Source organism: Cydia strobilella, chromosome 23 (assembly GCF_947568885.1).
Source record: "Cydia strobilella chromosome 23, ilCydStro3.1, whole genome shotgun sequence".
NCBI classification, from domain to species: Eukaryota; Metazoa; Arthropoda; class Insecta; order Lepidoptera; family Tortricidae; genus Cydia; species Cydia strobilella.
Window position 1 is genome coordinate 3,286,823 of NC_086063.1, and position 25,078 is coordinate 3,311,900.

Genomic DNA, 25,078 nt, shown 5'->3' on the forward strand with positions numbered 1-25,078 from the left:
AATTAGAAAATATTGGAACAAAATAAGATATGGCATATTTGTGTGTGGGATTTTACCTTTTATCTCAATTACTCTGAAAATATATTATACTGTTATAATTTTGCTTGTCAGATCTCTCAGATCCTAACTACTTATTTTATCATAAAATTATACTGCGCAGGGTAACCATATACAATGATGTGGCCTGTAATAGGAGCAAAAAATTAAACTGTAGGATGTACTCCTCATACCGACCAACATTTGTTCAGCGACTTTTAAAAATAACTTGTGTTTTGATTTTTAATACACTAAAGTTTTCTCCAAGACGCAATGTATTGCGAATTTTGATATGTTTAGGCAACGTCAATCACAAAGATAATGGCGTACATTGAAGTAAATATTTATTTTGTATGAAAAATACGAAGTCTAGTCTTCATTATTTTTTAAAGTAGCTGAACAAATGTTGGTCAGTTTGAGGAGTACAGCCTACAGTTTAATTTTTTGCTCCTATTACAGGCCACACATTGTCATCGTCATCGTCATTTTGAGCGCGTCCGCAAACTTTAAAATTTTAAGGTTTTTGAGGTTTAGGAAATTAGAAGTTGCTCTTGCGAATGGGTCTCTATTGTTTCCCATATAGTTTTAAGTCATAATGTATTGTTTGTCCACATTCTCGTTAGTCATAATTTGGTTTTTCTCAGAAACGCGTAACTTTTCAGGATTGCCATAAAACAAACCTATCTATAGGATAACCTGAGGAAAATCCTGAAAAGTTAACGGTTTCAGAATTATGACTAATGATAATATGACAATCATAACATTATGACTTTCAATAATTATATCAAACAAAGGGACCCCCCTTGCAAATATAGTTTCCGTACTTACTTATACCTAATTTTATTCACGGCATGTGCCCTTGATTAAAACTACAATTTTGTGTTAATTATGAATGAATATATTAAAATTCTGTGTTTTACCTTCGGACCCAATGGAAGCATGGAGGCCTGCAACAAAAACAAAATAATTTAAATTTTCACCCGGGTGTAAAAATAAGTCAGTCATGCGTTTAGTTTTAATTTAATCCGTTCGGGTGCAGCGCGACCGTGCGTACGGACTTATGTAAAGCTGGGTGTACACTGCTGCTAGTATTAGGAATAAAAACAACTATGAGCCTTAGGCCTCATAATTATGAGCGCTTTTTCAACGCGCGTTAAAAAAGCGTTTAAATGACACAAATTGAAATTGAAATTGAAATCATTTATTGCATATCACATAGCAGGTACAGGTGTTCTTAAATATAAGCTGTTCATGTGACGCCCTGTTAGGGCACGGCAACATAGTTCCACATAGGGAAACATACTTATTTAATCTAAAATTATACATATTACTATTTACATAAATATGTGCCAAATAATTAATTAATTATTTTACATTTAAATTAAAAGGTACCGTCCCGATTGTGACTAGGTACACCAGCATTACTGAAGCAAATGTCAAAAATTCGGCCAGAAGCATCGCCTTTGACATTTGCGGCAGTAATGCAGTTCGACTATGCATTACTGCAGGAAACGTCAAATTTTGTATAGATTTCTCGATAACATGACCTTTTTGAAGCTCAGTCTTTCTTGAGTCAGTCAGATATAAGTTAGACCTAGAAAAGTCTGCAGAGATTTTGACAGCACGCGCAGTGCAAGTGTTTTTATACGTCATAATTTCATAGAAGTTTGACGTTTAAATTAACACCTGCCAAGGGCCTGACACTCTTTGATAGAGAAAGATAGTTTTATTGCGATTCCTATAAGAGGAAAGAGAAAATAGTGCCATGCTTTGTCTTTATCACCGACCGGGCATTTTTTCATGGTCGGGTTATGGCATATGGCATCATGTGGGCATTATAGCAAGGAGGCTATGGCGAAATACCGAAATTTATAAGAGTGAAAGAGAAAAGACATTGGACACGCAAACCGAATATATTGCGTAGTATACATTTTATATGAATTCTTTCTCATACCCCCGGTCGCGCGGTGGCGCGTCTATAACTACTTGTATATACTATGTCTATGACACCTGCACTGCGTGTGCTGTCAAAATCTCTGCAGATGTTTCTTGGTCTAAACTCTATTACACGTTCTTCTTCTTCTTCCTGCCTCTGTCCCAGTTCACCTGGGGTCGGGCCTCCTTGTGCATCGGCGCCAGGATATTCTATCCCGGGTTGTCACTGGTGCAAGCTTCTGGGCTTTCAAATCCTTTTCGACGGTTGACCACCAAGTGGCTGGTGGTCTGCCTCTTCCTCTAGGCCCTGTATTGATGTTAAGTACAGTCTTCGCGGCGCATAACATGTCCATACCAGCGGAGCCTACTTTCTCGGAGTTTTTCTGTTACTGGAGCCACTTTGAATGAACCCCGGATATGTTCATTCCTTACCCTGTCTAGGCGCGTAACTCCTCCAGCCCATCTAAGCATCTTCATTTCTGCCGTGTGCTATTACACGTTATTAATCAAAATTAAGTTTCTCTCCCAAGGCACAGAATACCCAAGGGGCGTAATTCTATAAGAAAATTCCCAATGTCTTAAAAATCATAAAGACCTAATACGCCCTCTGAGACATTTAATGAAAAGAGCATCTCATGAAAAAGTTTTTTTTCTCCATGATGAATGTAAGAGCTCTCAAACTCTACCTTCTATAACCAAGTTTTAAAATAAAAAAATCGGATTTTTTTAAATCTAACAGTAGCGACCCGTAACACGTTTTGAGTACTCGCGACGGCTGAAAGCGAGGGATGGGTTTGATTTTCGACTTTAAGTGGTTGGATTAAAGTTATTTTTGCTATGTATGTCTTTCTGATTTTCCTATGGGTTTAGTGAGGTGCAAGTGAAAAGCGGAAAACTTTCAGGGATCTTTCACTAGCCAGACTTAGGGGTGAGATCATTGGGTGGGATGCACGTTGTTAATCTGACAGGGTTAAATCACATGTAAAGGTGCACACACATTGACAAAGCGGCCATTTACCTCTAAAAGTTACCGTATAATTCCATTATATCGCAGACGACCACATCCCTAACTAACATTAGAAATAAATGCGAAAGTAACTTTGTATGTCAGCCTGGTACCTCTTCACGCTTAAACCGTTGAACCGATTTAGATGTAATTTGATACGGAGATAGTTTGAAGCCCGGGAAAGACACAGGAGATCATAAATCTAAGCAGCTAAGCAAGCAAGCAAGCTATTTTATAAAAAAAGTTTATAATTACGATACAAATAAATCACTATTTCTCCCAGCCGGTCATTTATTTATTTTTTTACAACCGCTCGCCGCCCATCCCTTCCGCCCCCTCGTTAGGAACAGGGGGAGACGCAGGCTCGTAAATATGTCGGGTTTTATAGTTGCGCGCCCCTGCCTCGCCCGCGAGGGGCCAGGGGTAGTCAATCGGCGGATTCCGTATTTTCCTTGGATTGTTACCGGTGATTTCACTGCTTATCTGGAGATAATAGTGTAAGATCAGATTTGTAGGCAGCACTTGGAAAACTTGGAAATATTGCTATTTTCAACTTCAAGGCATTTCCTTAGGAAGCCACAGATGAGAAATATATTGTGCGGATTGTACGATGAAGTTGTTTTATTCTGGCATTTTAAACTATATTTTATACTGCGACGGCAAAGCGAAGGCCCGCCTGTTGTAACAATCGGAAGCCAAACCTTGTGGACATTTGCAACTTCAGATATCTGTGCTTTATAAGTAGGTACCGTCAACCGGGGTGAATAGGGATGGCTGGGGTGTCTACTATTATTTTCAATCGAATGATGCATTTTTATGTAGGTTATTAAGAAATTGTAAGGTAAATCACATTTTAAGTTTTGTCCCTATTCACCCCAGCCATCCGTATTCACCCCGGTTGCAGTATAAGGGTTCATTTTGGTTACAGGCACATTGGGAAAGAATCTAAATGTCAGTGTTGTGTAAAATTGTTAACAGCTTGTGTGCACGTAAGTATTGACTTTATCACACAGGTTAATAGACGATGTACAAATTTTCTATTATCTCTCTTCTTCCTCGGTCCCTCATTGCTGAGGATCGCGACCATGTATGCTCCGTCTCAATAGTGTGCGGTCATAAGCCATATGGGTCACGCTCTGCATGTTGCCGCCAACCACCCTCTTCACACTATCAGACCATCTCGTGGGTGCTTTTCCTCGCCCGCGCTTGCCATCCATTTGACCCAAGATATCTGCCTTTCTAGGTCATGCTTCTTAGACCGCATGATATGACCAAAAAGCCGAGTGCGCGTTCTTGACATATTGTAGAGAGCCGTGTGGTGATTCTATTAAATTTAAATTTTCTATTAACCTGTGTGATAAAATCAATACTAACGTGCACACAAGCTGTTAACAATTTTACACAACACTGACATCTAGATTTCTTCCCAACGTGCCTATAACCAAATGAATCCTTATACTTTAACGCTAAAAAAATCAATGACCATTCCCAGATGATATCGCAATCATTCAGAACATTTTGCATTGGCCATGTCATTAGTGGAAGTCGAATGTCGCCCGGGTTCAGTAGTGGGATCACTGTCGCGCTCTAACGTCTTAATCAATGGGGGAGCGACGCCACACTAATTACTAATGGAGTTACTCTTTGATTTCTTTCTTTGTCTGGTGTATGGTAAAGACAGCTAAATTTTAAAAACATTGAACTATTATTACCAACGTATAGAACCGGCACAGAGAACCAGTATTTTACGCCATGAGGCCCATGAGCTGATGGAGCATTCCAGCCATTCCATGAAATTGTCTACCGTTGTCCCGTACAAATGCGAATTTTCTGAAGATTTTAATTTTCTGGAGATTTTTTCTGAGAAAAATATATGATACGAGTAGACTAGTTTCATATTCCTTATTATAGCCAATAGCTGCAATTTTAACATTCCAACATTTTTAACCTTTTTGCAACCATAGATTATGGCAGTTTAAAGCGAATCCAGATGGTCCTTAAACTTTTTAATTAAAAAAGTAATAATCGTAAAACTCGGCGAGCTATCTCCGCGGGTCAATGGTCGGAATCAAAAGTATATAAACTATTATGCACTTTACTCCATTGCAATAAGGCGAAAATCTTATACATATTTATGATGACGATTACGAAGGAATTCCATTGTTAAGTTGGATTCTGGTTTGGACCGCCGCCATATTGTTTTAGCAGATTATGAGAGGATGAATATCGATATTATTGTATCATGTAAGCTTTTGCCAGGTTTATTTTATTCATCATTCCGCAAAACGAAACCTTTTGCAATGACAAAGTATGGTAATGTTATCATTAATGTCAAATTTCTATGAAAATATGACGTCGATAACTACTCCCTTACTTACTTAATCAAATTGTTGCAAAATTAGCTTGGATGTCTGGAATCGGGAATGTGAATCAAGGTATGAATTATCCAAGCAACGTCTTAACACCCGATATTACGATCTCGAGAACCTTAATTATACATATATCTGCTTCATTAACGAACCAGTTTTTGCAGGTTCCCTCCATTGGCGCCATTTGACTGCATTGCCCCCGCTGCGAGCTACCTGGGATGTTATTCCTGTAGCTTGGATGGAACAGTGAAAGATTAAAAATCGATTTCATAGACATTTTGACGTTTAAGATAACACTTCTACGCTCTGTGCTATCAAAGTCGCTGGAGACTTCTTAGTCAGACTCTACAATTTAATTATTGAAACAAGGTGTTTGTGTTTTACGGTTGTTTCACCGAAACCTATGGTTCGGGTCAGCTCTAGTCTGGAACCTTCGACCCAATGATGTTTTTGCTTCGGTTGGACACTTTGGCCAATTTAGCTAGCAGGTAGAAAAAACATTGCAAATAATTACGAGTATAACATTCTGGCATCGATTTAGAATAACAAAGTGTGATCGATTAAGAGACCTTATTCCGGGTCTATATTAATTCGCATAACGTAATACAAATTCAAATTGGTATAACATATGTGACGTTTTCAACCAAAAGGTCCCCACATTGTCACTTGTCGATAAGGTTGATTTCAAATTGAAGCTATACGGAAATAGCGCCTTATTGACAACCGACAATAAGTACCCTTTTGGTTGAGAATGGCACATATATTCAGTGGCGTAGCGTGAACCAATCTAGCCGTGGGCGAAAACCACATCTGCAGGCCCTTTTCAATGTGTTTTCCTAAAGTAATAAAAAGGTTGGCTTTGCGAGGCCCCCCTAAGTGCGAGGCCGTGGGCGAAGGCCCCATTCGCCCTCGCCTAGCTACGCCACTGCATATATTACGCATAACATTATTCCGCATAACTTAGTACGCATAATGTTAATGCATAACGTAAATTGTCATAACGATGACTTGGGATAAATGTAATAAGCATAATGTTACTTTGCATTAAATGCAAAAGGATGCAAAAAGATTGTTACGTCAAAAAAAGCGGCATTTGAAAGCAATTGCAATGGCAATATAAATTTAGTTTGGACGGTTTTATCCATCCTACCGATTTATAGGTATAGGATAGGTTATATTTACGAGTTATAGGTACTTACAAATATAATTGGGGCATTTTCTATGAAAAGGGACCTTATTGTCGATGGCGCTTACGCCGCACAGCTTCGCGCGGCATTGTATTTATATCGGAGCATCGTTAATAATGGCGTAAGCGCCATTGACAATAAGGTCCCTTTTTATAGAAAATACCACAATTTTGATTGTAAAGACTGTACAATTGTACATGATGAAATCCGGCCAAGCATGATGTGGTAAATCTTTTAAAATGTACATTTTCAAGCAGCACTTTGTCCCTATAATTTGTGGTTATCAAACTACATAAAATTAGAATGATATATTATGACAATTTTATTAATGGTAGGCGTATTAACGGGTCCTTATTCCATTGTATTACAAGTTTACGAAATGATCCATAGTAAAAATACATTTCTTGTGTTTTTTTGCAACATTAGCATTTCGAATTTCGACAACTGCTTATTTATATTAATGGGTGTTGTTTAAAAAAAGGTTAAGTTTGAGCAGATTTTGAGCTCTGGGTTCCGTCGTCCGTGTTGTAACATTTGCAATGTTTGATTTTCGTTTTTTAACCTAATGACGAGAGTATGACGATAAGTAGAGTCCAACTATACTAACTCTGCACCGACAAAGTGTGGGAGTGTATTATTCATAGTCATATTTCCATAGGACTTGAGGTTTATGTTGGCCATTGTAGGCACTTTATCGCTTGCCAAGTTAATATCAGTATAGAGCTGCATAGTTAACTAAAGCAAAGTTAAGTTTGTTATTTTCCTACTTGACGATCATAAATTCGTATAGATTAGTGTAAAAATAATTTATATTGTAATTTCATATTATGAAAATAAATAAATCTAAATCTAAGACTGCCTACCTAAGATTTTATTACGAAACGCGTAAATTTTTTAACCTCGACGTTTCGTACGCGATATAATTCCAAAGAATTCGTGGAAATTTTAGTTATGGGTTTTTATAATGCATTATATAATAATTCTACCTAGAAATAGGTATAAAATAAAATAAAACCGCGTTAAAACCTTTACTGTAATGCTACGGAACCCTGAAAGAGCCCTGGGGCCGCAACGCCCACAACATTCTTAGGGTTTCTTTTAAATTGGCAACATTTCTTGGAAACAAAACTTAAGTACCTATACCTACTTACTTATATAAAATAGCTAAAGCTACCGTACAGAAAGGAAACTTCCTACAAAACCGAAGTTTGACAGCGGTTCAGGGTGGAATCCCTCTCTAATATATGGCACTATCAACAAATACTAAAAACAGAATAAAATAAATATTTAACTCCCATTCAACAAACGTGATTTTTTTGCCGTTTTTTGCGTAATGGTACGGAACCCTTCGTGCGCGAGTCCGACTCAAACTTGTTTTATCTGTTACTATTGATGCTAACTGTACTTACATACAATCAATATTTATACTAGTTTAGTTGGTACAGTTGGCAGCAGAAATAGCTATGAAGTCTACACAGACTTTCATTTATTTGCTGAACCGAGTTGAATAAGTAAATGCATACATTTTGGCTGGTCCATTTTCTATGGGAGGGTAAATTTTTATTTCGCGATTTCATAGTTGGTCCCATAGTAAAAGTTGCTCAGTATAATCCGAAAACCTCCCTGGCAATGGGAATGCACTTATTTTTAGCCACCCTGTATACGCGATATAATCCGTTTTCATAGTTTTATTTCATGAGTAACTATCGCGGTAACCGAAGACAATATTATGACAACAAATATTAATAGCAATTTGATTACATTGTTCACCGTTCCAGACAGCTTGATTGATGGGCATATCAGATATTATTGACATGATCCTATAGCAACATTCTAGTTATAATGGCTTGCATATGCAGAATGAGTAGGGATTGCATACATCAAAACATGCCAAGACAAATACAACTTTGATTTGTAAGAATAAAGATTCAAATTAAAATATACATTTTTATAGCTTTGGTCAGCTAGAGGATATAGAATAAGCATTGCCTAGAGGGGTGAGGCTTGTGATTTGGACTGAGCTGACTAAATGATTGGTAGGTGGTAGAGAATGCCTTAGGCTTAGAACACATTATATATTCCTCGACCGTTATTCCCATTTACTTGGGGTCGGCCCTCCTTGTCCATCTTCTCCATTGCACGCGATTTTGTGCGGTGTCTTTATTGACGTTTGTTTCTTTGAGGTCTTTCTCGACCGTCGTCAACCAGGTGGAAGGGCGTCTTCCCCGTCCTCTTTGTATCGTCGGCAAGTTTAAAGCCAGCTTGACTATGTGGTCTTCAGGGCGTCTCTGTACGTGCCCATACCATCGGAGGCGTTTTTCTACCACTTTGTCAGCTATAGGTGCGACCTTGAAGCTTCCCCTTATGTAGCCATTGCGGACCCTATCCATTAGTGTGACACCTCCCGACCAACGCAACATACGCATCTCCGTGGTGTGAAGTTTCTGGAGATGGCTCTTATTGGTTGCCCAACATTCAGATCCATACAAAATCGCTGGTCTTATCGCAGTTTTGTACATTTTGCCCTTAACTTTAATCGGCATTTTCCTGTCGCACATTACGCTTGTTAGTTGTCGCCACTTTAGCCATCCTGATGTTGTTCTATGGGTGACGTCGCAATCAATCTTCCCATCGCTGCTTATTACAGAACCTAAGTATTTAAACTGGTTAACAGTTGGTAGTTGCGTGTCTCCTAACAGGATCTTTATGTTGTTACTGTTTGTGTCAGCATCAAAGACGCAAGACATGTGCTCTGTTTTCGTTCGACTTATTCTCAAACCATTTTCTTCAAAGGCTTTTATCCATTGATTGAAGTTCTGTTGGAGTTCTGCTGAGTCCTCCGATATAAGAGCAACATCGTCTGCATAGAGGATGTTCCAAGGCAGTGGTCTCTGGCAATGTTTTGTGAGGTAGTCAATAGTTGTGTTAAAAAGCAAAGGGCTAAGTGTAGAACCTTGATGTACGCCTACTTTGATATCAAATTTATCACTTATTCCGGCTGGACAAAGTACCTGAGTAGTAACACTTTTATACATGTCCTGTATAAGAGTGACATAATATTCCGGTACAAGTTGTTTTCTAAGAGCTTCCCAGATAAGGTCACGTGGGACGTGATCAAAGGCCTTCTCCAAATCAATAAAGACCATATGTAGGTTAGTTTTGTTGATCTTTGCTTTTTTCAAGTAGTATTCTAATGGTCTGAATAGCATCTGATGTTCCCTTTTCTGGTACAAAGCCACATTGATTTGGAGTTAAGGTGATATTTATGTTCAGTCGGTTGTTCAGGACACGCTCCCATATTTTAAGCGTATGTGACATCAATTTGATAGCTCGGTAATTACTACACTCTCTTACATCGCCCTGTCCTTTATAAAATGGTATTAGAAAGCTATTTCGCCAGGAGTCTGGTATTGGTTGGCCTTGAAGAAGCTTATTAAATAGATTGTAAAGCCACGATACTCCTTGAGCTCCCAGTCGTTTCCAGACTTCAGCGGGTATTTCATCGGGGCCTGGCGATTTATTATTTTTCATTTGTTGAATAGCCTTCTTTACCTCCTCAGGGGAAATCGCAAGAAGTGGTTCCTGGAATGCGGGCGGACGGCTGTAGTCCCTAACTCTGGGATGAGATATATTAAGTAGAGTTTTGTAGTATTCTGCCCATCTTTTTTTGATATCGTTGTCCTGTGTCAAAAGGTTCTTGCTTGCACTATTAACAAATATAGGCTTAGAACACATTGTGATTATTTTTTTGCGGCTTCAGAATAAGTTTACCATTGTACCTCTTTGTTATTAAATTGTGCAAACACAATGTATTTAAATGAAATTTTAGGAAAATCCTCTTTCATATTCAGATATCTAGATAATCACAAGCCCTATGCAGGAATCAGGAATCATGAGGTTTTACTTCGGAAATTACTGGCCTGAGATGTATAAGAAAGAACTTAACTCTTTATTGAATGAAATTGGAAAGCATTTATTTACATAATTAAATATAAAGAGGATTGTAGTAACAATACAAATACTAAATAAATAACTAGCTTAAATTATGTTGTCTCTTATCTTATGTATTGCACTCAACTGCATGTTACTTACTTCCTACTAATTTTTTAATTCATGAATGCACACAAACTGTATAAACTTGTTTTGTACACCATACAATTGATTTCAGAGGAGTCATTTAAGATAAATTACTGATAAGACAACACAACAGAGATGGGAACTTGTGAAGATGCAAAATTAAATATTGGCTTGATTTATTAAAAAGTTGCAATCGCTTACAATAGTTACAATAATAACTTGGTATTTTATAATCGGAAATTCGAATTAACAGTTGATACCAATACAATGGACTCGATTATCGATAGGTATTATTCATAGCAGTCGGAACAAAACAGCGAACAAACGCATCTCGCATACCTAAGCGAATATCAAGTAAGAAACAGTTGTTTAGTATTCATACTGCTGCGTCTAGTACAAAGTAATATTGTCAACATCAAACAACCTAGCGACAAATTACACACTCCCGGGGAAAACTTTAATATCTGCAACGAATGACCATAAAACTTAAAAATAGCACCGCAAAGGGCACTCAGGATGCGACTTACCGGATAAAACCAACGAAAGGAATAAAACCGCTCGCAGAAAGCACATCATAAAACACTTCACTTAAACTGGCCACATTAAAAAGTTAACATTCGATTTTCGAACTAACTACGAACATTTTTAATTGAAGACAACGTTGGAAGTGGAATGTTGGGTTTTTGGAAGCCGTAATGTAAATATTATGCACCAGTGGCACCGGCGTCCGGCCGGGCGGCGCATCAAACGATGAAAACGGCGAGCGCGAGCTTTGAAAAACCGCTTTCACGGACGGCACACTAATGTAAGAAGTAGTGCATCTCCACACACACAAGCATGGCGGAAGGATTCCAGACAGCAGCTAACTTCATTGAATATTTGACAGTTCATTCACACCATTCACGTTCGGAAACCAAATCGAGTATTATCCTTTTCCTTTTATCCGTTAATCTCTTACATTATTTCATAATTAAACAATACAATTATTCCGAACTGCAATGAACAATTAAAACGAATAAAATTGTACAAATATCAAAGTTTATTTACAAAAACGTAACAGATGAAATACTATGTTTTGAAAAGAAACGTGCAGTTTTTCTTTGTTTCAGAATGCAGCTGTCGTTGACAGAGTCACCGATAGATGTCACTGCGCGTGCTTCTGCTACTCGACGTTAGATGGCGTTAGCAATCACCAAAAATAGTAAGGTAACTTTTCTTTACAATTTCCATTAAATTTTCTCTTTAAATAAGTCCGTTAAAATAATGAATGAAACTATCATCTGATATTTATACATTCTTTTTATTTTTGAAATGATGCTTAGCAAATGTCTGAGCGACTATCAATGGAAATACCAAAGTAGCATCGGCATACAGCTTCACTGGTGTAGCATTTGGTTTGATTTTTCCCCAAGAAACCGCTTCATCTGGCCTGGCCCCAGCGTCACTTCCATCGAATTCACTAGCTGTATTAACATATACAGCAAAATCAGCTCCGTTTCTCATTAAATTCGCATTACAGATGTGATGTTTGACAACTCCACCACCGAGAATAACCATGCCGGTATTATTAGCCTTAACTGCCATGGTGTTTAGTCTTCTCAAGTCCCCTAAAATATCAATTACAAGACCAGGACGCTTGTAAGAGTGAAAATACATCATATCCCCCAAAGAACCATCAGTTAGAGCTGGACTGTATATTGGAATATTGTTCCGCCATGCCCAGTAACAAACTGAGCTTTCATCATTAATCCTCTCACCAAGTCTTGCGATAATTCTAGATGGTGACCAAACTGTCCCATCTCTAATCTGTTCGTCAAGCATTTCATCCAACAATGGAGTGACCCACTCTTCAAAACGGCAATAGTTATCATTAGGTACTAGGAGATTCCCGATTCGGTTAATACCACGGATTCTTAAGGATTTTCCGCTCAAATTAAAGTCACCAACATAAGTAGGAGCGAGGCATTTGATGAAATCTTCCTCTACACCACCAGCCGTTGTCACGATGCAATCAACCAGTTTATTTTTCACAAGAAATCTGATTGTGTCTCTCAAGCCAGAGGATATCATATTAGAAGTGTAGCCCAAGAATATAGTGCAGTTAGTTTTTTTCTTGATAAAAACATCTTCTTCGTACGGATCGCTAGTTTCTTCTGTCAAGGCTACTGAGCGACATTTGAGCATTTTATTGATTTCTGCAACAGCTTTTCCGAAGCTTGTGGCTTGGAAACCAGAGTTTCCATAACTCTCGAGTAGTTTATTGTAGTCTGTACCGAGTTCCCAATCGTACCCGGTCACTATAGGGGTTTCAGCGGGCAGTTCTTGGCTAGGATGCAGCACAGCGTTTAGAGCCACATCGGGGGCAATAACCTTGTCTTTCTCGATAATAACTCGATCCATGATTAGTAAAAATATTTTTGTACAAGTCTTCAGCAAGCATTCACATTTAAAAGGAATGGTTTTCTTAATTAAAACACTAATGACGATGAAAATGCGTCGAAATCTTTGGCCGAACCGAAAATTTTTAGACAATTTGACATTGACGTTTGATTTGACAGGACAAACGTCAAAAAGCAGCTGTTGTGTGTTGCCAAGGAATTAAATAAATGGCCATGATATAAAAAAAGCTTTAATTTATATTGGTAAAACCAAATCGGCAGTAAATAAAAACTAAAAAAACTATACTCATCCTTTTCTTTTGGGTGCTAGTACTAGTGGGAACGAAAGGTCCGATCGCTGTCTCGCTCCAACCTATGGCCGCCGCACTCCGCTGCCGCCGCCGCGCGATGTCGTGGCCGGGCCGTTAGGCATCATGTCAAACAATTCGTCAGAGCACAGCCCATTGTACAAGCGCCAGAAGTGCCAGAACTCATAAGGAGCAAATTCTCTCCGTACGTAGACTTAAAGGTCCAATATCTCTAATGGTTCAGGGAGCTTAGAGAGCCCCGCTTTAAATATCTCTTTTCTAATGGTTTTATGGTGAAAGATGTATTCAAGGAAGTTAACCAAAACGGCCTCAACACGTAATAACTATTAAAACTTTAACTGCAATCGAGACCATTTAACTGCGCTGTTAGCTTTAACCGCCCCAAAAGCATTAAAAGCTGTAAGCAAGTTCCCATCGAATCCATTAAAAAACCAGTTAAGTATGATGTCTTTATACTTAACAACTTTGCCTTGTCGGAGCTCATATTAAAATTGGTTTTTGTTGTAAGCCTCAGTAAGCGTTTGAGAGAACTGTGCCATTAATATCCACCTTAACCAAGATTAATGAAAGTAAGTTTTCTTGCGCCTGCGCTTCTCTTGACAAACAAGTCTTAAACTAGAAAAAATTACATAGTATTTTGAACCTAGTGTCATTGTTATAAGGCTCAAATTAGATTGTGAGATTATGTTACTTGTAAGGTTTTTTGGTGTTGAATGGTAATTGCGTCATAGATAAAAATAAAAGTAAGTACATGGCAAACGGTTATTATTATTATAAATTATTTTAAATATAATTTACATCTAAAATTATGGTTAATTGCCAGAGATCTGTCTATTGGCCAAAGCCAACTGACAAAACTGAAGACCGACGACGGCAGGATCATCTCATCCAAACCTGAGCTCTTGGGAGAAGTCGAGAAGTTCTATGGACAGTTATACACAACAACCCGAGCACCCGTCGTGGATCTAGCTAGAGACCCTAGAGCTAGACTAACTCGACACTATACCGAAGATATCCCGGACGTCAGCCTGTACGAGATTAGTATGGCTCTCAAACAACTTAAGAATGGCAAAGCCCCAGGTGATGACGGAATTACGGCCGAACTCCTGAAGGCGGGTGGTAAACCAGTCCTTAAGGCCCTTCAGACGCTGTTTAGTTCCGTCATGCGCGAAGGAAAAACGCCGCAAGCGTGGAACAGAAGTGTGGTGGTGCTCTTCTTCAAAAAAGGTGATAACACCTTGCTGAAGAATTATAGACCCATCTCACTTCTGAGCCATGTCTACAAGCTGTTTTCGAGAGTCATCACGAACCGTCTCGCACGCAGGTTTGACGACTTCCAGCCTCCCGAACAAGCAGGTTTCCGTAAAGGCTATAGTACCGTAGACCACATACATGCGTTGCGGCAGGTTATACAGAAGACTGAGGAATATAACCTCCCCCTTTGCCTTGCATTTGTGGACTACGAGAAAGCCTTCGATTCGATCGAGACTTGGGCTGTGCTGCAGTCTCTCCAAAGGTGCCAAATCGACTACCGGTATATCGAAGTGCTGAAGTGTCTGTACGAAAACGCCACCATGTCCGTCCGACTACAGGGCCAGAGCTCGAAGCCTATTCCATTGCAGCGGGGAGTCAGACAAGGAGATGTAATCTCCCCAAAGCTGTTCACCGCTGCATTGGAGGATGCCTTTAAGGTTCTGGACTGGAAAGGACGAGGCATCAATGTAAATGGCGAGTACATCACTCACCTTCGGTTTGCCGATGATATCGTAGTCATGGCTGAGACCATGGAGGACCTCAGTGCGATGCTCGCTGATCTCAGCAGAGTATCTGAACGAGTTGGTCTGAAAATGAACATGGACAAGACGAAGATCATGTCTAACGTCCATGTTGTGCCAACTCCCGTATTAATCGGAGGCTCTGCGCTCGAAGTTGTTGACGATTATGTATACCTAGGACAAACAGTCCAGTTAGGTAGGTCCAACTTCGAGAAAGAGGTCACTCGTCGAATCCGACTCGGTTGGGCAGCGTTCGGGAAGCTCCACAGTATCTTTTCGTCCAAATTGCCGCAGTGTCTTAAGTCAAAAGTCTTTGACCAGTGTGTGTTGCCAGTGATGACATACGGATCTGAGACGTGGGCGCTAACGATGGGCCTCATAAGAAGGCTCAAGGTCACGCAAAGGGCAATGGAGAGAGCTATGCTCGGGGTTTCTCTGCGTGATAGAGTCAGAAATGATGATATCCGCAGTAGAACTAGGGTCACCGATATAGCTCGCAGAATTGCAAACCTTAAGTGGCAGTGGGCGGGGCACATTGCTCGCAGAACTGATGGCCGGTGGGGCCGGAAGGTTCTGGAGTGGCGTCCGCGTACCGGAAGACGAACTGCCGGTAGGCCTACAACGAGATGGAGCGACGACCTGGTGAAAGTCGCGGGAATTCGGTGGTTGCGAGCGGCACAGGATCGGTCGGAGTGGCGAGCCTTGGGGGAGGCCTATGTCCAGCAGTGGACGTCTATCGGCTGACATGATGATGATGATGATGATGAAAATTATGGAGTTGACAGGAATGAGCTTTCTAAAGGTTTAATATCTGGTTAAACAAAAAAAAATATTGTATTCGGTTACCGCGATAGTTATGAAATAAATCGGGTGACTGACGGGTCACCTGTTGTCCCGTTGACCACGAACACTGTAAAGGGAAACGTATGTAAATTAATTATACGCCATATAATCCGTTTCCATAGTTTAATTTCAAAAAACAAAATTTAAATTTTGCTTCTTTGAGGTAAAAAACGGTATCATATCGCAACTTTGTTTGTCCGATGTTGCCGTGCCGGTGCCAAATTTTCACTAGCCCGAACGCGTTTTTCCCAAATATCGTATTTTTTTTTAATTTTATGAAAAAGGCATCCAGCGGGATAAGATGGAGCCATAAATGATCAAAAAAAAAGGATAGGATTGACGGCTGTCTATCGATTGTCACCATAATACCTGTCACGCTCTAACAAGTACGTACCTAAGTGCGAAAGTGACGCATGATATGACAAGTGACAAAAACGCGACCATAATACCGGTGCTGCAGAAACTTGGGTTAGGATAGGTTAATATTTTGTAACCCTTTTGAAAATCTGATGGTTTCGAAAAAACGCGTTTGTTCAAAGAAAAAAATGTTTTCACATCACCTATTCGAAAAGGGAGGTTTTTAAAGGGTCGGCAACGCGCGTGTAATATCTCCGGTGTTGCAGGCGTCCATAGGCTACGGTAACTGCTTACCATCAGGCGGGCCGTATGCTTGATTGCTACCGACGTGGTATTAAAAAAAAGGGAACTTTTCTTCCCTGCTAGGAGGGATCAAAGTGGCACTTTTCTGTTCAAGGACATTTTGTTGCCAGTATGAAATATTGACACAAAGACATATGAAATTAGTATGCATATAATCGATTACAATTTTATTTATAATCGATTACGTGCATACAATTTTTCTAACTTAAATAATATTTTGTTGTAATTGTAAACAATAAATGTAATTAGCGTATTTTAAATTAATTAATAGCATATTTAAATTAAGTAAATTAATTAATTAGAGTAATATTTACAAAGAAACGTAAATAAATATTAGTTTAATAATTTAATTTTTATTTTGACATTTTAGATCTCCTTAAACGCAGCCATACTTGTCTATGCAATTTAAAAAGTTTATATTTAAAAAGTTTTGTACAAATACAAATATTTCACAAAGCATAATGATGCGGTTCTGTATTGTGTATAAATTTGTAAATACTTAATTTAAATCAATAACTTTATAATAATAAATATAAGTGATATCAGTCTTCATAGTGTTCTTTCGGAAATTATATATGTATGTAATTTCCTCATAGGTGACGTGAAAAGCAGTATGTGTCACATGGTAGCAAAATTATTTTAACCTTGGGCGTTAACACTTGAATCCCTCACTACGCTCAGGATTGTATGTTATAGAATCCTTCGCTTCGTTTAGGATTCAATTGTACGCCCTCGCCGTAAATATGTCATTTTGCTCCCTTGTGACACAATCTACTATTCCTTCACCGAAAAGCTAGTGGTAAATATCAAATGATATTTCGTACATAAGTTCCGAAAAACTCATTGGTACGATCCATCAGGATTTGAACCCGCGACCTGAATTGAAAGTCGGACGTCATGTCCACTCGGCCACCACCGCTTTTTCCACAATCAATAACTACCTATTTAGTTCTAAATCCATCAAACCTGTTGGCTAATAAGCATGCCAAATAAATAAACACGCCAGCTAAAAATCATTGCCCTCCTTTTTGCAGCTTCAAGCCGACCCACATATGTAATAATATCTCATATCAAGTATGCCATGTAATATTTTTTACCAAAATGTAGTTCCAAAGTCCGGTTAGAGAATCCGAATGACGCAACGACCAGACCAATTATTCTAACTTACCGGATGTCAAAATGATTTCATTTTGTTATCATTCGCCCGTGCGCGTCGCTCGCGCCAATACATGTACGTACAAGTGCGAGCGAAATGCCCGTGCTAATGATAACAAAATTAAATCGTTTTTGTATCCTCCAATTAGCCTCCAGTCTAAGACGTATAATTAAAGTAAGTATGTAACATTTGTAACAGTAATGCGACCCGTCCGGGAAGAATTGCGTGTGACTGTTGAGTTGAGACATCGGCATGCTATTTTACTTGACTATGTTTCTTAGTATTAGCCTGCGTTTCGACCAGACATGTGCGAGAATGCGTTGCGAGGGTTGTGTTTTTTTAAGGGGGCTACTGATTACCAGTCCGCCGGACGATATCGGCCTGTCAGTTGCTCGGAACTGTAAATTTTTTGTTCTAACTGCCAGGCTGATATCGTCCGGCGGACTGATAATCAGCGGGCCCCTCAAGCACCAATAGAATCACTGCAAGTTGAGCGAGAAAAACAAATGAAGTGACTATTGATTCTTAACAAACACATCCCTCGCAAGTCGCTACGCATCATTGAGTGAGCTATGAGTTTACTCGTCCGATTGAGGTAGAGTAGCCTTGCTAATCCGGACCCTCGCTAATGGGGTAGGCAACTGTCAAAGGTTTGCAGAGATGGCGCCATCATAGCTGGCATCCAGGGCATTAAAAAAACAAAGTTTCAACACAATTCTAGCGATCTACAGGGCAAGCTACGCCTGCGCCATCTGCTAATTACGACCGGCCAACCCCATTCGGTGATTCCTGTAAGTAATCCGAACGCACGTGACGCGCACTGCTTTTGATAACCACGAAATTTGTTTTTTTTTTTAACTAAGTTTCTTCGAAATCTAGAGCAAAAATTTAGAGCAGAAGGATACTTAACAGTTTTATTGCCTGGAATACGGCATATTTTCTATAAATGTGTAATTTCAAATTATATATAACTAGCTTTTGCCCGCGACTTCGTCTGCGTGGAATTAGTAATTTTAAATTACTAATTCCACAATTAGTAAATTTGGGTACCTTAATTCTTAAACAAATCTGCTTTTTAATCCATCCTTTTTTCACCCCCAAATTGGTCCACACTATACATTTCCATCCCATTTTTTATACCCTTAAGGGATGATTTCGGGGATAAAAGTTATTCTATATCCTTTCCCACAGCTCAAACTATCCCCATACCAAGTTTCATCTAAATCGGTTCAGCGGTTATTGATTCCCCATACAAATTTCCACCCCCCTTTTAACCCCCTTGAGGGGTGAGTTCTGGGATAAAAAGTATCCTATGTCCTTCCCCGGGACTCAAACTATCTGTATACCAAATTTCAACTAAATCGGTTCAGCGGTTTAAGCGTGAAGAGGTAACACACAGACAGACAGACAGACAGACAGACAAACAGACAGACAGACAGACAGACAGACTTTCCCATTTATAATATTAGTATGGATAATATGTATGTGTACGTACAGTCAGTATCAATATTAGCAGATAAAACAACGCGCCAAAAGTACCTATCTGTCAGCCTGGAAAATAGATGTTACTTACATCCATGGCCTGGAATAGTTTTATAAATAAGAGATTATAGAGATAAATCTCTACAGTTCGCTGTCCAAAGTAAACTATGTTACAGTCTTATTGTTTTACATATTAGTGACGTTTTCAATCAAACAGTACCACATTGTCGCCATACCATAAGGACGAAAATTACTTATATCTTTATACGAAAAACCTGTCAGAGCATCCTTATGGCAAGCAACAATGTGGTACCTTTTGCCTGAAAACGATATATTTATTTTTGTTAAGCCGTTAGAGAATGCCCTGAATGTCAATGTGAATGTGAATGTGTAATGTGTGTAGACACTTTTGACGCGTAGTTTGATCCGCTACTTTTGATTTTGCTGACTGTACACTTATAGTAAAAAAATAATAGAATATCCGGCTACTAACCATTAGCGGATATTCTATAAACAGGACAGTCAACAGACTGTGCACAGGAAACAATAAAAGCCAATACGTTGTTTTTTCCGGAAATTTAGTCAATCAGTATTTTTGTTTTTATTTTTTTCGACAGCGAAGACGTTGAAATACAAAAGTTGCCTAGTCAGGGTGACTTGCAGAGCGGTTTTTAGGGTTCCGTACCCAAAGGGTAAAAACGGGACCCTATTACTAAGACTCCGCTGTCTGTCTGTCCGTCTGTCATCACTGTCACCAGGCTGTATCTCATGAACCGTGATAGTTGAAATTTTTACAGATGATGTTTCTGTTGCTGCTATAACAACAAATACTAAAAACAAAATAGAATAAATATTTAAGTGTCCCATACAACAAACGTGATTTTTTTGTCGTTTTTTGCGTAATGGTACGGAACCCTTAGTGCGCGAGTACGACTCGTACTTGGCCGGTTTTTGAACAAGTGCTTGCCGCGGGCGAAAGTAAGAACAGATATTCATTATTATATTATTTAGACTGGATTTTGCTAACGTTACGTAGGCTTGGTATGCAGTAAAAGGTACTTTTGAGTAAGTTTTTAAGTATATTAGTATCAAAATTGGCGATTTCTTACCAAAACTTTGATTAATGTATATTTATCTTGCCAGTTCTTTTGGTTCCGTAATCGACACCGTTACAATTTTTCTATATCCGTACGTCTGTCTATTTCACTCTCTGATTAAAATAAAGCTTTTTTGACCACTGAGCTAAACAGACGAACGGTCCGGAAGCAGGTAGACGGACAATGTAAAACTGTTTTGTTTTGTTATTGAACCCTAATTTAATTTTGCTATAATTTCGTGAAGTTGAATTCCTAGTCTAAAATTAGTTATTTTATATTATTTACATTTATTTAGGCGCCTTCCATGAAACTACGTCGGCTCCGTTATGCCTACATTACATAAATCCAATCAAAGTAAAATTTATAAATTCGATTGTGATCAAGTTTGGGAACAAATCAAATTATTTTATTAAATATTTTGATTTGAGTTCCGGCCTTCACCACTGGAGGGCTTCGTCACTTTTTCTTTGATATATGACATCTATTACAGTTTTTCGATTGTGATGTTATAGAAAATATCCGTTGATATATAAAATCTTCGAAAGCCTGATTAGCTTTTAGTCGGGTTTTTTATTTGTGTAATCCAAGTCTCACCTAAATCACGACGTAGTTTATCACAATCCATTACACAACAGCATATACGTATCATAATAAAATAACTAACTTAAGTAAGCCATTAAAAAGGTTCTAAACCACACTCACACTATTCTAATTTGCGTCTTACAGCCAACATTTAAAGTTGAAATTGCTTTAAATTTAAATCTCAATTGAAACTGGTATTTTCAGTTCCCGTATAAGTAGAAAGCTAACTTGTCTTCTATCACTCTATTGACCCCGATGCTGTAATCTGGTAATCTATCAACTATTTGTACGGATTTGCTGCTTTAAATGGCGTAGATTTGGCCCCATTCGGAGTTAAAGAAAATCAGTTAGCTTCGTGACCTCAAAAAGTATTCGCATAACTCTAAAAAGCATACCTATTATGTACAGTCCTATTACTGTACATGCTTACGTTGTGATGAACTAAAGCGTAAGCCCTACGTGATGCATACGTCATGTGACATTAAGAAAATAGAAAATAGGTAATTAAATGCACAATAAAAATGTCAAGGGCATGAATCATCTAAGAAAATTATAATTATTATATTTATTGGTAATATTGTAAAATTCATCTAAATGCCAACCAAGCACGTAGACAGCCACTATATAAACCCTGGTTTTCCTCAATAAATCGTTCAGTATCCATCCAACCTTCAGTGTATTATTTTCTACCTCCGCCACCAACGCTACCAGCCACATCGAGCAAGTGTAAGGGCTAACGGCCCCTACATATTAAATTATAAAAAATATACACACGAACCTAACCGGCGTACAACCGAAGTTACGCTCTCCTTACAATATTTTTAATAACTTGCAATGTACCTATGGATGTATGTTTGTACGGGTCAAATTTTGCAATACCAGTTTTGAATGATTCACGGTTAGTTTCACTAGACTTATATTAACCGGGATATGGACCGTGATTAATTTTTGTATTGTTTTCGAACTCCCGATACAAAAGGTATAATCACGGTCCATCTCCATACCCCGGTCAATATGTCTAGTCAAATCTTGCAAGTTAAATTTGACCCACTTCCCGACTTCCAATGAAGCTTAAAATTTGCATACATACCTACATGTAAGTCGGGTGACAATGCAATATTATGGTACCATAGAGCTGATCTGATGATGGAGACAGGAAGTGGCCATAGTAACTCAGTGATAAAACAACAAAACCTAATTTTGTATTGGGTTTTGTAGAATTGTCTCGATAAGTATTAGTTGCACGTGGAAAGAAAAGTACAGTCAGCGATAAAAGCTTGTACCAAAAATTAAATTTTTGCCAAAAACTTATTTTAAATCGACATCCTCAAACGACATGAAACTTGGCGTTGACATTCAAGGAACCGGTATTAGGCTATGTCCAGTATTTGTAGTACCTACAAAAAAATAGGGCGAGTAAACGTTTTTCATACCTATAGGTATTATGTTTATTTATATCTAGTACCACACTAATGTATGACGAACACAGAATTTCGTCAATATTTTGTCCTCTTCTGACCTCATTTCCAAACAATCCATAAATTACATAACACTGCATCAGTGTCACGAAATCATCAATTGGCATGCCTTTAAAGATAAAGAAATATCATCCTTACTGCAATTTATTAACACGAATGCAAGTGTGTTTAAATTCTACATTTCTAACACATTCACTTTCGATCCCACTTGAATTGTGCCCTAAATGGATTGCTATTAGGTTGAAATTGGAATGATTTTGCGACGGGTTGGTGTCAAAGGTCCTCGGTCTGAAGTAACGGACGTTTGTGTCATGCAGATAAAATGTGTTACTAAATTATCAATTAACGTTCTCTTGACATGGGCATGAGGCATGAGCTATGTTCTTAAGTAGGTTATGTTGCGACTCGCAGTTTTTTTTCCGCTGTAATTGTGATACAATATGTTTTTTATAAAATGCTAAGAATCGGATGGTACCATTTTATTCTTAAATAAAAAACAATTTAGAATCTATGAAGTCTTTCTTATCTTATCCTTTTTATCATTTCAATTTTTTGGTGTCCAATTTATTGCGATAAATTTATCGCTCATTTTTTATCGCTTTAACCAGATTTTGTTATAAAATTCAACATGTGTCATCATCCCTATTGGCCGTACATTGCTGGTCCAATAAGTCAAATATTGACGCAGGTTACTTATCGACCCAGAAATGGACAGGAAATTAATGTCAGGTGTCATTTGTCATTGTCGTGAAACAGGCTCCGTTGGACAGAAAACACGACACATTCCATCCAATCGGGTAAATGCTCCGGTAAATGAGACAGCTAATAAACTACAAGTATTTCACACAGTTCAAAGTGTCAGTTAGGTTAAGTAAAGCTTTATTTATTAATCATTAAATTGTGGCTCAATCGTGTTTGCTAAACGGTATTGGGACGAAGTAATTTAACAGTTAACTAATAAAGATAAGCAATATGTGCCAGGTCATGCTTCGCTGTAGGGTTTATATAATTACACAATGTGAGCAGTTACAAATGTAAAATATACATACATACAAATACATGATGACTATTTTATTTCAGCATCAGTTAGACCAAGAAAAGTCTGCAGAGATTTTGACAGCACACGCAGTGCCAGTGTTATTTATTACGTCATAATTTTATAGAAGTTTGACGTTTGATAGTTTGACTGAGCTGGTCATGTCTGCCGCATGCCGAATGACATGTGGGCCAAAATAACCACAGAGTGGGTGCCCCATGAGTCAAACCGGGGATCCGGCAGACCTCGTCGGCGATGGCGGGATAACTTGGACTCCTTTTTGAGCGACTGGCCAGATGTAGCTCAAAACCGGGGGAGGCCTTTGCCCAGCAGTGGGACATAATAGGCTCGTAATAATAATATAATAATAATTGACATTTAAAATAACACCTGCACTGCGTGTGCTATTAAAATATCTGCAGACTTTTCTTGATTTATCTATGAAGTTTTGATAATTCGTGTCATGTTCGACATTTTAATTGACTTTGAAAAGGTGTTTTTAATTCGTCGGGATCGATGTTTCGTATTATACATATATCAATAATTCAAATATTTATAAATGTTTATTCTAATTTATAAATATTCAAATATTAGCTGGAACATCGAATCATATCTTCCATCATTCTTCATCGTTTCTTCTTTATATAATGTTTATGAGCGACAGTAATCGCTAATCGCTTACCCACCATCGGAGGGCCTACTCAGAACCACGTTCGACGTGTTGCCTCCCTGTCACTTTTACGTACGAATTTACAAGTGCGACAGAGAGGCAACACGTCGAACGTGGTTCGCGGTAGGCCCTCGGGAAATTCGCCTGCTCCTTTGCCTCCTATATCGTAAAAAAACCGGCCAAGTGCGAGTCGGACTCGCGCACGAAGGGTTCCGTAACTTCCGTACCATTACAACCCATTACGTAAAAAACGCTACTCGTTGTTATAGCGGCAACAGAAATACATCATCTGTGAAAATTTCAACTATCACGGTTCATGAGATACAGCCTGGTGACAGACGGACAGCCGGACTGCGAGCGGCGTCTTAGTAATAGGGTCCCGATTTTACCCTTTGGGTACGGAACCCTAAAAACTGGGAAGGACGTTTACGATTGTATAATGAAGAAATGGCCCTTTCCCGCGTCTTTGTCTATTTACAGACGAAGGAAAGCTATTGGCGCCAAAACTTAAATCTTATCATGATAATTCCCTGTCATTTATCCGGTTTTCTGCTTCACCAAAACATAACCAACATCATCTACGCTTATTCACAAAGCGTAAATGCATAACGTATCAAGAAAACCAGCATTAGTTGGTCTCCAATGTCTATATACTACATTGCATAGCTGTTCCGAATTAGGGAGTCTATTTTATTATATGTATACCAAGTCGATGGCTAATAAGCTTCTGGTGGCTAATTTATTTGTAAGCGGTCAAAGTACGCTACGGACGCCGTAAATTCCAGAGGTGTAACACACACGTTGCCAATCAGGAGGAAAGGAAGTCCTGAAATAAAACTATGAAAACGGATTTTATCGCGTATATTGAATTTATAATACATTCCAACGTTTCGAACCCTTAATAGCGTTCGTGGTCAACGGGTGACCACGAACGGGGTTTCGGGTTTTTCATAGTTTTATTTCATGAGTAACTATCGCGGTA

At 38.7% G+C, this 25,078-nt stretch overlaps 2 protein-coding genes across 2 annotated transcripts in view; both read right to left on the bottom strand.

Moving 5' to 3' along the window:
- LOC134751801 (tyrosine-protein kinase-like otk) overlaps positions 1-11,561 on the bottom strand; it is a 48,414-nt gene extending 36,853 nt beyond the window's left edge. Inside the window, exons 1-2 of the mRNA XM_063687290.1 lie at positions 11,138-11,561; positions 957-983 (exon numbers count right to left, since the gene is read on the bottom strand). Coding sequence (XP_063543360.1) covers positions 957-983; positions 11,138-11,186 — 76 coding nt within the window. The 5' untranslated portion in view covers positions 11,187-11,561. The remainder of the gene's footprint in view (positions 1-956; positions 984-11,137) is intronic.
- Positions 11,562-11,893: 332 nt separating this feature from the next.
- LOC134751666 (probable deoxyhypusine synthase) lies at positions 11,894-13,159 on the bottom strand. The gene has a single exon (XM_063687109.1). It carries the CDS (start codon positions 13,008-13,010, stop codon positions 11,898-11,900), a length of 1,113 nt encoding a protein of 370 aa, XP_063543179.1. The 5' UTR covers positions 13,011-13,159; the 3' UTR covers positions 11,894-11,897.
- Positions 13,160-25,078: the final 11,919 nt, after the last annotated feature.

Excerpts from the sequence above, each read along its gene's own strand:
- LOC134751666 (XM_063687109.1), bottom strand. The coding sequence starts at position 13,010 with ATGGATCGAGTTATTATCGAGAAAGACAAGGTTATTGCCCCCGATGTG.